At 37.6% G+C, this 18,533-nt stretch overlaps 2 protein-coding genes across 2 annotated transcripts in view; one reads left to right on the forward strand and one right to left on the reverse strand.

Moving 5' to 3' along the window:
• Positions 1-7,082, reverse strand: part of LOC149943605 (5-phosphohydroxy-L-lysine phospho-lyase) — a 22,386-nt gene extending 15,304 nt beyond the window's left edge. The window contains exon 1 of the mRNA XM_090174585.1: positions 6,717-7,082. Coding sequence (XP_090030711.1) covers positions 6,717-6,823 — 107 coding nt within the window. The 5' untranslated portion in view covers positions 6,824-7,082. The remainder of the gene's footprint in view (positions 1-6,716) is intronic.
• A 1,723-nt stretch (positions 7,083-8,805) lies between these two features.
• Positions 8,806-18,528, forward strand: Mettl14 (methyltransferase like 14). The gene is made up of 7 exons (XM_090175963.1): positions 8,806-8,997; positions 9,063-9,136; positions 9,342-9,565; positions 12,284-12,513; positions 12,580-12,672; positions 12,750-12,872; positions 18,015-18,528. The coding sequence occupies exons 1-7, from the start codon at positions 8,920-8,922 to the stop codon at positions 18,465-18,467; spliced, it is 1,275 nt and encodes a 424-aa protein (XP_090032089.1). The 5' UTR covers positions 8,806-8,919; the 3' UTR covers positions 18,468-18,528.
• Positions 18,529-18,533: the final 5 nt, after the last annotated feature.

Raw genomic sequence — 18,533 nt, forward strand, 5'->3', positions numbered from 1 at the left:
ATACGTTGCCACAATTTTGGACCGTAAGTTATATTTCTGAGTTGTTAGAGAAAAAAATGAAGAATGCAGAGAATCACTTATTAGTTTACTCACCCGCACGGAATATTGAGCTCTTACAACTGGCCAAATAGAAAAGATGAACACTGGATTTCGGAATTTGAAATTCTTTTGTGTAGTTAAAAGGCCCACATCACCAAGGTGAAGACATTACTACTTTGCGAACGAATGTTTGAAAAAGACCAAAGCACGGTTCTTAAAAATGGAATAAATTGCATAGAAATTGTTTAGTATAACCATTAGTGGTTTTTTTTATATTACTTCAAAAAAATTTAAATAAATAATTGGTCAAAAATTAGAAAGTTTTATATTATTTTTATATAGAAATAATGCTTAGACCAAAACGATATTTTACAAGAACGTTTCTGTGTATAAGATGATGCACTGAAAAAAGTCTTCTTGATATTGGAGGTGTGCCGCCTTGTGAGTAAAATATTAAGTGTCACCCCACGTTTTTGCTCGTATATCAAAATTTATAGCAGATACAATAACATAGATTTCAAATTCTGTTTCAGCGTACAGTTTTATCTTAGGATACCATTTTTTTATGTTTTCCCAATCTTTAGCGAACGCGATATTAAAATTAATGTCAATAACATACACCAAAATTAAACCAAAAAACTCAAATTTTAAAAAATCATAACTTTTAAATTTTTTTAAATATTTCCGGTAAACTTCGGAAATCTTCATTGTAGAGGTAGATGAACGCGCAAAAAAAGTTTGGTTAAAATCTGTTACTATCATGCAGCAAAGTCTGATGATTTCAGAAATAATTACCCGAATATATTTGAGACCCCTCTATTGATAAATGTTTTTGGCAACTGATCTCATTTTTTTTAAGAATCTCCATTTCACAAAGGCTTTAACGTATACAACCATAAGTTGATTATACACTTATGCAGCTTTCGTTATTAAAATATTGAATCATTTTCTGTTGAGCTATAATCCGTTTTACTTCATGTACTGAAACATTTCAGGGGATTTTAGTGAACTATTTTCTCTAATTCAGGGCATATTTTAAAACAAACCTTGAGCAAAGGAAAAACACTAAAACAGAACTAGTATAACCGTAAATTCGTTTTACTAAATTGAAATTGTCAATTTTTATAGAAAATAAAGGAGATCAACCAATTATGTGTTAATTTTTTTTTATGGTTGGCCTGTACTTGTAGACCTTTAAATATAGCAATAAAGTAAACTAAAAATCCATTTGGAGGCAACAATTTTATTTGTTCTTATTATTCACTTTTTTACATTTTAATCCCCTCGTAGTTGCTTACTTCTTTGCCTTATTTACAAGACACGGGTTTATCCAGTTGTAGAAAATATGTAGGGGGGTGTTCTAATTGTTCCCAAACCTTCGTTGGGATTTTTGAAGGCAATAACTATAAATTCAAAACCTAATTTTGAAAATAATACTGAATTATTGGCAGTTATTAATATCACAATGCTTGTTGCAGTAGATATACATAGACTATAGTTTAGCCAGCTGTAGAAAACTTGAAGGAGTGTAGACTGTACACGATAAAACTATCTTCACTCCTACAGGTTTGGTACACATTTTGTAAGGCAGGCTTAACCCATCTAATTTCTATATTAATACTTGTTAATTTCACAATGCTTATTATACGCAGTCAAGAATGAATTATTGTTATCTGAGAATACGCCTGAGACTGAAAGGTGCTCACTGTCTCTCACCCCTTAGCCATGAAAAACGAAATTAAATATAATCGATTTATTTTAAGGATAAAGAATATGAAACTATTAAATAATATTTACCACGGCCTAAGAAAACCCAATGGGCGCACTATGTATGTAAACACGGTTTATAGAAAAGAGATATATACTTAATTGCCTACGAGAAAGAGATATATACTTAATTGCCTACGAGAAAGATATATGTACACTTAATTTCCTACGAGATAAGTGTTTAATATCTGACGAGATACTTAGAAATACTTCTTCCCTAAGAGATGTATTATATATAATATATCACTTACGGGAGAAGTACATCTTTTACACCTCACTCGTAAGAGATATCATATACTTCTGAACACAATTATGAAAAATATGTTTCTTCGGAAAAGAAATAAGCTCATTGTAGCAAAATGAACATAATGAGCCTGCGTGCGTGCAGTGAATATAACTCGAAGGGGCTGAATTGGCGCCGTGCCGTCTCTCTTCGTGAAATTCGATTGATACAGTTCGTAGTTCGTACAGTCATATTTAAGGGTGCAAGCTATTCCGAAAAGTAGGTCTCACATTTATCTAGGTCAATATTTTAACTCTCCATTTTGGACACGTTCCTCGAAATCCGAAATTTTATAGTTTAATAGATTGTGCAAACTTAAAAATCGTAAATTAAATCATATGACCACAGGAATGGCTTTCCGGAATGCCAAGTCATTTTCACTTTAGAAAGTTAAATTGCACTAGAAGTAAACGTAACGCGTCTCGTAGGAAAGAAGTAAACGAATCGGGACTCGTAGGAAAGAAGTAAACGAAACGCGTCTCGTAGGAAAGAAGTAAACGAATCGGGACTCGTAGGAAAGAAGTAAACGAATCGGGACTCGTAGGAAAGAAGTAAACGAATCGGGACTCGTAGGAAAGAAGTAAACGAATCGGGACTCGTAGGAAAGAAGTAAACGAATCGGGACTCGTAGGAAAGAAGTAAACGAAACGCGTCTCGTAGGAAAGAAGTAAACGAATCGGGACTCGTAGGAAAGAAGTAAACGAATCGGGACTCGTAGGAAAGAAGTAAACGTAACGCGTCTCGTAGGAAAGAAGTAAACGAATCGGGACTCGTAGGAAAGAAGTAAACGTAACGCGTCTCGTAGGAAAGAAGTAAACGAAACGCGTCTCGTAGGAAAGAAGTAAACGAATCGGGACTCGTAGGAAAGAAGTAAACGTAACGCGTCTCGTAGGAAAGAAGTAAACGAATCGGGACTCGTAGGAAAGAAGTAAACGTAACGCGTCTCGTAGGAAAGAAGTAAACGAATCGGGACTCGTAGGAAAGAAGTAAACGTAACGCGTCTCGTAGGAAAGAAGTAAACGAATCGGGACTCGTAGGAAAGAAGTAAACGTAACGCGTCTCGTAGGAAAGAAGTAAACGAAACGCGTCTCGTAGGAAAGAAGTAAACGAATCGGGACTCGTAGGAAAGAAGTAAACGTAACGCGTCTCGTAGGAAAGAAGTAAACGAATCGGGACTCGTAGGAAAGAAGTAAACGTAACGCGTCTCGTAGGAAAGAAGTAAACGAATCGGGACTCGTAGGAAAGAAGTAAACGTAACGCGTCTCGTAGGAAAGAAGTAAACGAAACGCGTCTCGTAGGAAAGAAGTAAACGAATCGGGACTCGTAGGAAAGAAGTAAACGTAACGCGTCTCGTAGGAAAGAAGTAAACGAATCGGGACTCGTAGGAAAGAAGTAAACGTAACGCGTCTCGTAGGAAAGAAGTAAACGAAATGGGACTCGTACACTGAGAGAAAAATATTGCGTAGAAATTACATGGAACTCCTGGACGCACAGTAGCCAGGAATGTTCTGTATTTTTTACAGAAAGTTTCGTTAATATCTTTTACTTGAGATTCCTGTAATTTATACAAATAGCTCATAGTAAAATTTTCAACCAGAATCATTGTATTGTATACAACTGAAATATTAATTAAAATTTCTAACACGCCTGTAAATTTTACGGAATTTACATTTAAAAACTGCGTGAATATAGCCAGGAAATATTATATATTTGATTTGTTCTTACTACCCTTTTTTAAAATACGTTTATGTACACCAAACATTTCCGTAATTAATTTTTAACCAATAAGCTACTGTAATTGGAAAACATATTCAACAAATTTGCTAAATATATACCAATAAGTTCCAGCAGAACTAGGGTCCAAAGCAAGAGACATAAACACGTGCACAACATCGTAATACAACTCACAGGCTCGGAATCCAGACACGTATTAAACTTAGTTCAAACCACAAACACTAACGCGATAAATTTGCGTTTAAATGTATAAACATTAATTTGTTTTCATTTGATGGGTTATTAAAAATATGACTCCATTGGTGCTTTTACGAGATGTCACTAAAAATCTTTTCTTCATATTAGTTGATTTACAACAAATAATGAATTTTTATGGATTATTACTGTTTGGTAGCAATTCAACTTCGACCACAATAACTACAGGCACTACCTGTATTTTAAATACCTTAAAACGTCTTAATTTTTTACTGTAAATACATAGTAATATGTATTGAACAAATATGTACATATATAACATTTCTAAAATAGAAACTACATGGCGGTCCTTTATTAAAAATATCTGAAACAAACCTCTAATTTTTACTATAAACAAATAGTAATATGTACTGAAAATGTATGTATATATTACAATTCAACGATAAATACTACATGAAACCCCTGTATTTTAAGTACCTAAAAACATCCTGTAATTTATACTGTAAAACAAATTGTAATATATACTGAAAATGTATGTATTTAACCCGCGAAGAAAATGACTCGTGATTCTTAGAAAAATACCTGTACTTTTACAAAATTTCTTGATTATCATAATTAAGTATATTTATTATTATGATAAACTACTTTTGTTCAATCAAAAAAGATGAGTATTACAATTTTAGAAACTAAATTTCGCGCTAAGCCTTGGTACTAAAAGCTAGTTAAGTTTCAAAACGTTGCCTTTCAATACAATCTTTGAGCGGCGGCCGCGTGAGCAACGTCATAATAACTAAGCCCCTCCCATCCTAGCGACTGAGGCTAGACTACCTAATGCAGTCCGATATTCATGGTTGAAACTAATACATTAGTGTCCGTAGGTTGTGTCATTTTAAAATTTTACATCGTTAGTCTGAGTAATTTTGGGCGGTATGTTGATAAATTCGCGCCAATACTCTTAAACGCGCCTTCCCAATCGACCGCCATTACCTTACAGTCTGCGGGGAGGGTGATGAAAAAACCGGTTTTGGGGGGATGAAATTTCTGCGGTAGGGCGCTTGCTCGTTGGTTGCCTGTACGATAATGGCGGCGCCCAGTAAACGTTTCTAAAAAGAGTGTATAGGCTTCATGCTTAGTTTAAATAAGTACCGCCGCCTACCGACTGAGTTTTAAATATAATATACGAAAGCGGTCTGCTCGTTCAAAATTATCTCTGCACAACAGCTGAAAATTTCAACCGAAAAACAAATGGAAAAATTATCTGCTATTGCTTCACATAATTAGTTGACTGATATAAAGGCAGATGGCGCTATATTTCCTAAGCTCGAAGCCTATAAAAATCCCATTTCAATCAAATGGCCTAGTTGGACACTTTTCGCATAAAGCATAGTATAAACTTTTGGTAAAGCTAAACCAAAAGAAGCGAGAAGTTGAAGTATTCCCCGCCCTAACCTAATCTATGACCCCGTTTGACACGGCCCCTCATTTCCGATAAAATTCAAGGTGCACTCAATTCGTGTCGAATAAAAAGGAAAAGAAATATTAGTCGGTTTACCCTGTAATTTGCAACATAGCCGATAGATAGCCAAAACAATATACAGTTTTACCCGAGGGAACCCGACTTTGTTTGAACTCTCACTGCGTATTGTAGCTATACTTATCGACTAGGTGAAGTTTGTCTCAAGTTAAATCATTGATAAATATTATAGTTTTCTGTTTACGTGTAACATACACTGAACTACATACTGTACAAGCAATAGCGAAAACTTTAAGCCAAAGGCACGAGGGTACCAGGTAAGAGTAGAAGTACATCAGTATTTATCTTAACGAGAGAAGAATTCACTCCTCTTTACTGCCAATGTTATTATTCTCTTGAAATAGTACCTTCACAGGCTGCCACGGATTTTTCAAAATATGTTTTGGGAAGAAAACATTGTGCAGGGTAAAATTCATAATATAATTACTAAAACTATTATTTCGTAAAATATGGTTTATAGGGAACTAACACTCCGTAGCTTTGACTGTGGCCGCCATGTTGGGTAGAATTTTTTTTTCCAATAGGAAAAAGCATGGATGACGTCGTGTGACGTAGAACTGTTAGCTCCCTATAGATAAGTAAATGTACATGGACAGATAAATTTACTAGATTTCACATCTTTGGATATAAATTTTGATACTCGTCTCCTAAGAGTTATTATACGCTTTTGGTAAAATATATAACAAGAGCTTATAACTGCATTTGCTTACATTTGTAACGGAAGCTTGTAATAATTATGAATTAATAATGTGAATTATCTAGTAACGGAAATAGTACAGCTTTTTTGGGTCCTTTTTTCCCGAAATTGCACATGGCGTAGTATGTTTGTACGGTTTAAAAAAAATTCACTATATACAGTTGGTATCTACAGCTGCTCGTATGATTCACCAATGTAGGCATATCGTTTGCCAAAGTAGAAATAAAAGATTATCATAAAAAATAAATTAAAAGTGTCATGAATTTCTATTTTCGACCGTCGACGTCCTTGAAAAACGGGTTGCCTGTCACTAAAATTGATGGAATTTTTTAATGCGGATTAAAATACTCGTACTCTCGGGGCATACTAATTGGCAAAAATTAATGAACGTAAACGAATATTACGCCTTTAATTAGGTAGTCCTTTGATATTTAAATTGAATGAAACGTATAAATCATTAAACTCACCCTATGAAAGTTTTCCTAAGACGTAACGTTTCGTCTCTGGGTAATTGTTCGCTAAATTCGCGATCCACTGTCGTATTTTCACCATTTTCCACGTTATTTTGAGACATTTTGAGAGTACTTTCAAAATAGTTAACAATAGCGCGTGTTAACGCTACGCGTATTCACCCCGAGTATCAAAACGCGTCCGACACTCGCCGAAGTTAGCGCTCAGCTGCGGTAAAATTGTGTCGAGGAAATACCAAAACACACACACTCTCTCTCTCTCTCTCTCTGCTCGGAGTCCCGCATGGAAACACCCCTCCGCTGTGACCTTCCCCCCATTGCGGCACTCATGACGTCACGTCAAAACAACGTCCCAGCGAAAAAAACGGCACTAGGGCAAACTTCATAATTTAAAAAATAGGCCTGGGACAATCTTGATAAAATGTCCCCCTTCGCAGGCTTTAAACGCTATTTTGTGATTTCAAATCGCAAAATTTGCGTATTGAAGACACAGACAATTTAAGAAAAAAACTATTTTGGAAGAGACCCAAAAGTCTAAAAAAAATATCGAAGCAGGAACCCCTTAGAAATATAAACCGTCTTTAGATAAAATCCTGCGCTTCCTGAAAGCAAGTCTAAAAACCCTACTTATGAGAAAAAGGTTTTTGATTATTATTAGTAGAAACGTGCTTACTCTTAGAGCATAAGGGGGGAATTGTGAGCAACGTTAAAACATGTACCCTCAATATAGTCGTTATACCCTAGGGCCTATACTCTTGGTTATAACAACATTAAAAAAAAATTGAATTTCTTTCAAAAACCCCGTATCTCAACCTAATTGCCTTATCTTATCATGTAATTAATTCTAAGTCAATTTCTACGGTTTGTAACGAAAACTTTAAACAAGTCATTATAATAGTTATTCTGTAAAATAAATTAGGATAATTTAATCCAAAGGGGCTTGAGAAAAATAATTCTTTATCGTAAACTTCTGCTTTGTTAAAGAATTGTTTTTATGGGTAAATTTTGTCGAGATATAAATAGTGGGATGCCACCCAAGACACATATGTATGTATGTATATATTACGAAAATGACTCCACGCTCTTTTTCGCTCTACATCTATATTCGCGAAGTTGGCACACGCAACACGCTATGAAAGAAGTCGATCCTTACAACGTGTGGGTAAAGTAATTACGAAATAACGTTCTACCAATTTATTCAAAAAAGGGACTGTTTTATCGAGGGATCTCGCATTACGTCCTGGAGCGTACGGAGGTTTTAAAATCACTTTCCTTTCGAAATCCAAACATACTTTTGTGGTTTCTTAAAAGCCCTATCCAAAAAATGATCGACCTGATTATCTAGTTCACCTTCAACAAATCGGGCGCTGTGTCTCCTTCCATTATTAATGTTTGTTTGAGACGAAGCCTCATTGAAAAATTTAAATGCTTTCATAATGAAAACTCAGGCTGACTTCGGTGAAATATTGACAAATTATTGAATTATTATTCATTTCGTTTTTGTAAGCGTTTATTTTGATATTTGGGACCAAAAACACTTTTTCATTCGTATTTATGGCCATTAACGTAACCTGGAACTTCTGGAAGTCATTCTTCCAACAAAAAGTGGTTAGCTAATACATGTCCTTAGTTTAGTGTTTCGTGTGTGTAGACGAAGTTTAAAACCTACTTTAATTTTGTTCACGTAATTTCATTTCCTTAATTCAAATAATTTTTGGTAAGTTGGGAAAATAAACATAATACAAAAACAATAGCTTTCAAAACAAATGGCATAGTTTTAATGACGCCTGGAATGTACAGTTTCTATATTTCGTTTGTTTTAAAATTGCGAGTTGATGTGCAACGCAATTTTTGCGCCGCCGACTACTTGTTCAAAACGCTGTAGATTTTTAATCATTACACTCTAAAAGCGCAACCCACGTAAAGTGAGCTGCGTTGTTTTTGCTTTAAAGACTAATGTAAAGTGTATCTTGAACTTTGATACCAGTGCTGAATACCACGACATTTCATCACAATAAGGAAAATTTAATTTTTATAACCCACGTGTCTTATCTATCGCATTCGCATAGCCTTTGAATTATTTAAATCGATATTTTTTAAAATAACCGCCAAAGCGAAGTTATGCTTTATCACATTTATAGTTTATGAAAATATTGGCCGTCGGAGCGATGCTGTTACTATAACAACAACATCTTCCAAGATGGAGGCAGAGGCGGCCGGTAAGCTAAATTCTTTACGAGAAAAATCTCGTAAAAGAAGGCTTTTACTCGCTAAACAGGTATGTGTTTTGGACGTATAATTTACTATAGTCATCTTTAAAATAATGGAAATGTTTTGAAATAGTTTGGAGCTGAAAGCGTTGAAAATCTTCGTGAAATATTGGGCACTGCAGATACCTCTTCACCGAAAAACACAAAGTAAATGCCATAAGTAAATAAACGTTAAAGTCTAAGAGATAGTGCTTTGTTTAACAATGACGTTACTTTTTGTCATAAAAATTTATTGGTGCATATTGGATTTTGTAAGGCCAAAAACTGTCATAACAAGCACAGACTCTCATATTCATTTAATAGGTACGGGTAATTAACATTTAAAGACACCTAATTGTAATTAATTATACAGAGAAGCGACGCCAACTGAAAAAGAACCGAAATTATCTGAGAAAGCCATTTTAGAGTCTAATATAGAAAGTTCGAAAAATGAAGTCTTACTTGAAGGAGAAGTTCACACTTACAAAGATTCCAGCACCTTTCTGAAAGGAACGCAGAGCGCTAATCCACACAATGATTATTGTCAGCATTTCGTTGACACTGGACAAAGACCCCAAAATTTTATTCGAGATGTTGGTGGGTAATTTTCAAAGAAGCTCTTTCTTATGAGTAGTAATTGAGTTTACATCTTGGTCATGTTTATATGGCGCCATGAGTGTTAGGCAGCAAGAAAGCATTCAGGTACCAAAAATATGGAGCTTCTCAAACCATCCTCCTCTGCTTTCCATAATTTCTGACACTTTTTCAGAGACATGATTGCCATCTATATTTATATTTCATGACTAAAAGCAGTAATATTTCTAAAAAAAGCAGACGATCTTTGGCTATGAAGTATGCCATATTCTTAGGTACCTGAATGCATTGTTGTTGATTCTCCGCGAGCCTGGACATGAGAAATAAAGTGGGGGAGTAGCGATCTAGTGCCTTTTTTGGTTTCACCTTTGGGTTAAGAGCAGGGCTGGACATACGAATATTTTTTTTAGTAGTCAGCCTGACTAGTGAGCCTCCTCAGTGACGTAGCTAGGGGGCGGCCCGCGTGATTTGGGGGTGACATCCGACCATGAAAAAAATAAAACAAACAATGATATCCCCATAGATATAGGAAACGTATATAAAGGTCTAGATAAAATATTTCAAAGGGAGTGAATACGGAGGTGACAGCTAGCAGAAACGCGTAATTTCTGCAGGCTATCCTTATAAGGCGCTATCTATCGGTAAGAAAGCTCGTGCTATCATCGCGAGAGCCATTGTCTCCTGCTTAAAAATTATACTAAAAGTCACCAACAGATGGTGTCTAAAGACTACGGCCTACGGAAAGGTCAAGCACTTGGTACTAAAATGCTAAGAGAGCTCGCGCTCTTGGTCACGTGCCTTCCTCGGTGCCTGCTAGGTGTCAATTCCGTATTTTATGTTAGGCTTAGACGCCCCGAAATTTATCTAGACCTTTATATACATTTCTTATATCTATGTATATCCCCATGCTATGATATCCGCCCCGGGTGTGACCCATGCTAGCTACGCCATTGAGACTCTTATTTGAATTTATTTTAATAGTCACTGACTAGTGGGGGTATAAAAAAAGGAGGGCAGCCAAAATTTTGCTTTACCCGTCAGAATTAAAATAGGAGTTTATTATCACTTGAGTTACATGATGCGATTTTTTTAAATAAATGGGATTGATGAATGATGAATTTATGATATGCCATATTCGGAATTATTTATGAATATTTAGGTAAATTTTTCACTAATCAAATTGACTAGTGAACCCTCAGATTTCGATTAATTCTAATAGTCAGAGCATTTATTTTAGTAGTCAAATGCCGTGACTAGTGCCTTATGTCCAACCCTGGTTAAGAGCTTTCGAAGTCCCGCCCTCAGAATCCGGTTATTTACATCTCGCGCCATCTGTGTGGGAATGAAGCCACTATACACGATTTCGACATTTTTATAATAAAATTAAATAAACACTTTATTATGCCAAGCCAAGACTTTAATGGAACTTGATGTTTACTATTTTCTGACATGATAACCGTCGCGACGCCCTTACTTTTCTCGCTTTCCTGATCCAGTGGTTCAACTAATTCATGCCCTCTGCGACGAGTACTCTAGTTCCATAACTCTGTTGTGGTGTCCCGCACATGTGGGAATTCCTGGAAACGAATTGGCGGACAGTCTTGCAGGGGTTACTAAAACCCCGCGCCCTGGGCGGATTGACTTCCTCCTTCCCTTTACTCTAGCTGAGTTAAGGAGTGCATGTGGACGGGCTATTACCTCGGCATGAACATGGCACTGGCTCTCTCTCGCGGAGCCCTGGCCTCTTCGCGATGAAAAGCTCACTCCTGAAGGCTGAATCTCGTGCTATTACGCGCGATAATCTTACGCGAAGGGATTACACCCTGCTAGCGAGGCTCTGTTGCGGCAGACTTCCTACCAAGGCTTTGCTACATCGTTTTCGGCTGAGCACCACCGACTCCTGTATTCGGTGTGCCATGCGTGAGGATGCCTCCCATATCCTTTTTGACTGCCCTTCAAATGCAGCTGCTCGGAACCTACTCAGATGTACCTTACATCAGAATGGTCTTCCAGAAACATTGGTTGGCGTACTAACTGGGTCTCACGGTGTGATTGAGGCAAATTGTGACATTTATTGTATATTTCGGAACTTTTTCTTTTGTTTAACACGTAAAATTTGGCGCACATGGTGTGAAGGCTTTTAGCTACATACACCAAATTCCCTTCTACATTATTCTGTCCCCCCCCCCCTCCCAAACCGTAATACATTCAGCTATAAGTTAGCCACTTCAAGTAAAGTAAAAAAGCAGTTTAAGAATTCCGTCAACTATTTGTGACACCTCTAAATTCCTCATATTCACGCGTGCTTTGCTTAGCTAGAAGAAATGTGTTCCCTTAGACTCTAGAAAAGTATTGAGATGAGCGGCAATAAAACCGCCCCGGGATGTAAAAGCTCTAGCTTAACCAGTGAGCTAGAGCTTTTTCGGCCTGAGGCGGACCCCGGGTTTTGGCTGTTGTTTGTCACCGATTCTCAATATTTTTCTGCTCGCAAAATCGTCACTAAGCGAACTGTCCCGAACTGAGACCAAAGGCATCTCTGCCCAAATTGAAATTAGACTTTCCCTAAATTCCCTTTTTGTTAAAATCTATTCCCCTGTCTGGACCGGTCAATACACCACTTTGAATTTATCCCTTGCTCATTCCATTCAAAATTATGAACGAAATTCGAGGCAGGCGCTTAGTGGCAACCTAATATAATATTACTTAAATTTGTACTTGCAGGTTTGGCTGACCGATTTGAAGAATATCCCAAATTGAAAGAACTAATACGACTAAAGGACGACCTAATAGCCAAAACTGCCACTCCTCCTATGTACCTAAAATGTGACATTAAAACATTTGATCTTCGCGAATTAAATTCGCAGTTTGACGTCATACTGGTTGAGCCTCCGCTTGAAGAGTATCAACGTAGTCAAGGTGTTACTAACATGCAGTTTTGGTCTTGGGAAGATGTAAGACAGTATTCATCCGTTTATCGTTCCTAATTTTTAATTAAAAGAACTAAACATTCATCTCAGATAATGAAAATTGACATTGAGGAGGTGGCAGCTCCAAGGTCTTTCATATTTCTTTGGTGTGGCTCATCTGATGGATTGGACTTGGGTCGCCAAGTATAAATTTTCCGTTCTCTAAAGATTTAAAATAGTCTGTACAAAACTAAATATATGAGGTCTAATTTTTGTTACAGTGTCTGAGGAAATGGGGTTTTCGACGTTGCGAAGATATCTGTTGGATTAAAACTAATATTAAAAATCCTTCCAACACTGGAACAAAGAATTTGGAACCCAAAGCGATTTTCCAACGAACAAAAGTACGTAATTATTTTTTCAAACTGCTATGGCGCAATGTTAAACTGAATAAAGAGTGGTTTCCACTCGGGAAAAAAACGTCGCAGTGGCGAGCGACTATGCCAAATAATTGACGATTTCGAAATGATCTTTACGTTTTGTTATGGTTATGAGGTAAAGCAGGCTTATTACGTGCTTTTATACCCAAATATGGCGGCGTATTTTCACGTGCAAAATTCATTTTAAGATCCACCTTTAGGCGCTAGCATAAATTATTTGTGTCTTGTTCAACTTGATAAAAACTAGGAGCAACAAACACAAGGAGAGCGCAGCTAGCCTTTAAACACGCTAACGAAGGGTTGTGTACGAATTTCATTGGACGAGCGTCACGAGTAGAGGCCTGCGCCGATCTGATATGGGTCGGCGGCGGCGTTTGACCCAAAATATACCGGCGGCGGCGTCTTCAGCGTGGCCAAAATGACCGGCGGCGGCGTACGCCGGCCTTTGTATAAATTTTATAGCTATTTCTTGTAGCGACAGTTTAAAAAACACGCGACCAGAAGGGCAAGGGCAAAAACCAACTCGTACTAGTCCTTCCATGGACTAATTAATGTACTTCGCACAGGGACGCCCCGTTCCCGAATATTTGCTTCGGGCGATTGTTAAATGTGCACTGTGGCGGCGGATTTAGGAACTAACTAACTAATGATAACCGGGGAAGAAGGAAAAGGGGCGAGGGGAGGGAAAATACAAATGTAGCTCAGCAGCTGAAAAACACGTGAGACTGCCTCAACTTGTAAAACGTTTGTTTTAATGTTCGAAGTACATTCATTAGTCCACGGTCCTTCCGAGGTAGGCCATTGGCCTGACGTCAAACGACCTCCAAAATTATTCGCAGTTATGCCGGGTCGAAATTCGGGTGAAGGCTCGATATTGGCTTTTTATATTTTTGGTCGTGCTCCACGATAACGCTCTGCAGTGGCGTAGACAAGCAGGGTTCAATGTCAACCCCCTGGGCCTGCCTTGGCTATACTAAATTGACACCCACTTCTCGACACCCCTCTTAATATTAACATTCTTGGACCCCCTTTGACGAAATTCTCGCTACGCCACTGACGCTCTGAGCCTTCCAATCATAAATAAATCCGAGTTACGAATAATATCATTTTTGTTGCCGAAGGTTATCATCGCACGGTGAACATGTATATTGCTATTTTGATATGTTATTTTCCATTTAAATAATTTAAGATATTATGATGTGATTTTATAAACGTATTGGACGTCTATCAAATGCTTCATTTATTGAATTTAAAGTAAAAAATTATTATCAGTCTCGGATTGGCCATAGAGGTAACCTGCCCGATGGCGTTGATCCCATGGACGTTCATGAAGTGGTCCTCCGTAAAAATGGTAGCGTTATAGTTGTTAAAGCTGGGACCCTTAGTCTCCTAGCAACCAAAAAATATTAGACCCAGTCCGCCACTGATTATTATAATGCAATTTTAGAAAACATATCGATAAACCAAATTTAAAGATAATTAAAATGTGGATAAGCCTTGGTTATATTAGTGACTCTCTCTATAGTCAAGATAGCAATGCTGGAATCTATTGACGCGAAGTGAAAATGCTATACTCTGCGTCGACCGAAATCCGAAAACCAAAATTTGACGTTCGACGTCGTGTTCAAATGTAGTTATTTTCGCGTAAATGAAAACCAAGCTTAATATACCAAAAAAAGTCTATAAAGAAAAAAGAAACAGCGGCGTGCCGTTCTTTGTATCGGCGGTGGCGTGCGCCGATTTTCGAACAATCGGCGGCGGCGCGATCGGCGCGTTCAAAATTATCGGCGGCGGCGGCGTTTAAGAAATTAAATAGTTAAGGTTAATAAAGACATAGAGTTTATGCTAGTCTTTTCTTCGTACGCCTGCTTAGTTTCCACTAGTGGGAGCATTGTCGGCCCTATAATAGGGCGCCACAGTGGTAAAGAAAAATAAAGGAAAAAAATCTTTTTATAGTAGGGGCAAGCAACGGGGTGCCATAATCGGATCTCGCTTCATCCTAAAACTTACCTCGGGCCGGCACTGAATTGTGAGTGGGAGTAATGACGCGTCAGTCAACATTCGGACGTACCAACGTTTTGATGCCCGTAAAGAAAAATGCATTATGACGCGTGCTAGTGGAAACCAAGGCTATAAGGGATGGTTTTCACTAGATAAGAACGCCGCGCTGGTCGACGCATAACATAGGCAACGTTATGACTAAATTCGCTACCTAAGATCGAAAGTCAAGCAAATCTCAAATCCCAATAATTGAAATATATAAAAAAGAAAGTGAAATAAACTTGATTGACTTTCGCTCTCAGGTACCCTAATAGACGCTTCAATAAAACATCCTCAAGGAAATCGCTATGAAGTAATATTTCCGAGAGCCAGGACCTTCAAGTTACTATTTTTATTGTGCTTGTTGAAATAATGAAAACTTTTAACCTGTACCTTATGCTAAAAGTGTTTAATTTTAACTAGGTAGCTTTTTTGACGTATTAAGTCTTAGCAAACACACTAAGTTCTGTTTACAGGGGAAATGTTTCCATTATTTCCACAAGCAGTAATTTGCAGGTCCTAGCTCTCTATATTACTTCTTGGCGATTTCCATTAAGATGTTTTATTTAACCGCCTATACTCCCTCAGAACGTAACCCACACTTTTTTCGCGCCAACACCGGCCGTTGTGGCGTTTTTACTTTCCTTATAACCACATCGGACTTTTTTTGCGTCGACGTTAGCCGTCGCAGCGTTTTTTAAGCACAATTTTAAGTGATTATGAAGTTAATCTGGAAATCGACTGCTAATTTTAATGTAACTAGCTCTAATCACCTGTTTAACCCAAAATTGGTAGATCCGCCATAAAAATGGAACATTATAAACCGCCAACGAGTTTTTTTATAATAGGGCGCCACAGTGGTAAAGAAAAATAAAGGAAAAAAATCTTTTTATAGTAGAGGCAAGCAACGGGGTGCCATAATCGGATCTCGCTTCATCCTAAAACTTACCTCGGGCCGGCACTGAATTGTGAGTGGGAGTAATGACGCGTCAGTCAACATTCGGACGTACCAACGTTTTGATGCCCGTAAAGAAAAATGCATTATGACGCGTGCTAGTGGAAACCAAGGCTATAAGGGATGGTTTTCACTAGATAAGAACGCCGCGCTGGTCGACGCATAACATAGGCAACGTTATGACTAAATTCGCTACCTAAGATCGAAAGTCAAGCAAATCTCAAATCCCAATAATTGAAATATATAAAAAAGAAAGTGAAATAAACTTGATTGACTTTCGCTCTCAGGTACCCTAATAGACGCTTCAATAAAACATCCTCAAGGAAATCGCTATGAAGTAATATTTCCGAGAGCCAGGACCTTCAAGTTACTATTTTTATTGTGCTTGTTGAAATAATGAAAACTTTTAACCTGTACCTTATGCTAAAAGTGTTTAATTTTAACTAGGTAGCTTTTTTGACGTATTAAGTCTTAGCAAACACACTAAGTTCTGTTTACAGGGGAAATGTTTCCATTATTTCCACAAGCAGTAATTTGCAGGTCCTAGCTCTCTATATTACTTCTTGGCGATTTCCATTAAGATGTTTTATTTAACCGCCTATACTCCCTCAGAACGTAACCCACACTTTTTTCGCGCCAACACCGGCCGTTGTGGCGTTTTTACTTTCCTTATAACCACATCGGACTTTTTTTGCGTCGACGTTAGCCGTCGCAGCGTTTTTTAAGCACAATTTTAAGTGATTATGAAGTTAATCTGGAAATCGACTGCTAATTTTAATGTAACTAGCTCTAATCACCTGTTTAACCCAAAATTGGTAGATCCGCCATAAAAATGGAACATTATAAACCGCCAACGAGTTTTTTTATAATAGGGCGCCACAGTGGTAAAGAAAAATAAAGGAAAAAAATCTTTTTATAGTAGAGGCAAGCAACGGGGTGCCATAATCGGATCTCGCTTCATCCTAAAACTTACCTCGGGCCGGCACTGAATTGTGAGTGGGAGTAATGACGCGTCAGTCAACATTCGGACGTACCAACGTTTTGATGCCCGTAAAGAAAAATGCATTATGACGCGTGCTAGTGGAAACCAAGGCTATAAGGGATGGTTTTCACTAGATAAGAACGCCGCGCTGGTCGACGCATAACATAGGCAACGTTATGACTAAATTCGCTACCTAAGATCGAAAGTCAAGCAAATCTCAAATCCCAATAATTGAAATATATAAAAAAGAAAGTGAAATAAACTTGATTGACTTTCGCTCTCAGGTACCCTAATAGACGCTTCAATAAAACATCCTCAAGGAAATCGCTATGAAGTAATATTTCCGAGAGCCAGGACCTTCAAGTTACTATTTTTATTGTGCTTGTTGAAATAATGAAAACTTTTAACCTGTACCTTATGCTAAAAGTGTTTAATTTTAACTAGGTAGCTTTTTTGACGTATTAAGTCTTAGCAAACACACTAAGTTCTGTTTACAGGGGAAATGTTTCCATTATTTCCACAAGCAGTAATTTGCAGGTCCTAGCTCTCTATATTACTTCTTGGCGATTTCCATTAAGATGTTTTATTTAACCGCCTATACTCCCTCAGAACGTAACCCACACTTTTTTCGCGCCAACACCGGCCGTTGTGGCGTTTTTACTTTCCTTATAACCACATCGGACTTTTTTTGCGTCGACGTTAGCCGTCGCAGCGTTTTTTAAGCACAATTTTAAGTGATTATGAAGTTAATCTGGAAATCGACTGCTAATTTTAATGTAACTAGCTCTAATCACCTGTTTAACCCAAAATTGGTAGATCCGCCATAAAAATGGAACATTATAAACCGCCAACGAGTTTTTTTATGGAAAATCCCAATAATTTCAGTTTCTCTCTGCATCAAACCACTTCGCAGCCAAAAAATATCTATTATTGGAACCCTTTAGAAGAAGGGCCGACAGAAACGCTAGTTTATATTCCCTTTAAGCATGTTAGAATCGCGAATAACCCACTTATGTAAAATTTTATTGAAAACTACGATGTTTTTCGTCGCGCACTTTCTCAGTGTTTGGTCATTATTTCTTTAATAATATCGATGATAACATATTATATCTGATAACTAAAATTTCAGGAACATTGTTTAATGGGGATTAAAGGGACAGTTCGAAGAAGCACTGACGGCGATTTTATCCACGCCAATGTGGACATTGATTTGATTATCGCCGAAGAGCCTACTTACGGAAGTCTCGAAAAACCAGAAGAAATATTTCACATAATTGAACATTTTTGTTTGGGACGACGCCGATTACATATTTTTGGCCACGACACGACTATTCGACCTGGATGGCTTTCAATCGGACCAGAATTGACAAACAGCAATTTCAATTCTGAAACTTTTAATGGTTATTTCAATAAATCGGCCCAAGATTATTTGACTGGATGCACTGAACGTATCGAAGCATTGCGTCCCAAGTCACCTCCTCCCAAAGGAAAAGGAAGTTCCACGGGGGGTAGTGGTTCTTCAAGAGGGTCTGGAGGACGTGGGAAAGGGTTTGGAGGGCGCGGAAGAGGACGTGGACGCTAATAATATTTAGCCCAAGTATTTTTGTATGCTAATTAAAAAGTAAAGGACTTTTCCAAAATAATTCAT

This window comes from Leiobunum rupestre, chromosome 5, assembly GCF_980474605.1.
Source record: "Leiobunum rupestre chromosome 5, qqLeiRupe1.1.hap1, whole genome shotgun sequence".
Lineage (NCBI taxonomy): Eukaryota > Metazoa > Arthropoda > Arachnida > Opiliones > Sclerosomatidae > Leiobunum > Leiobunum rupestre.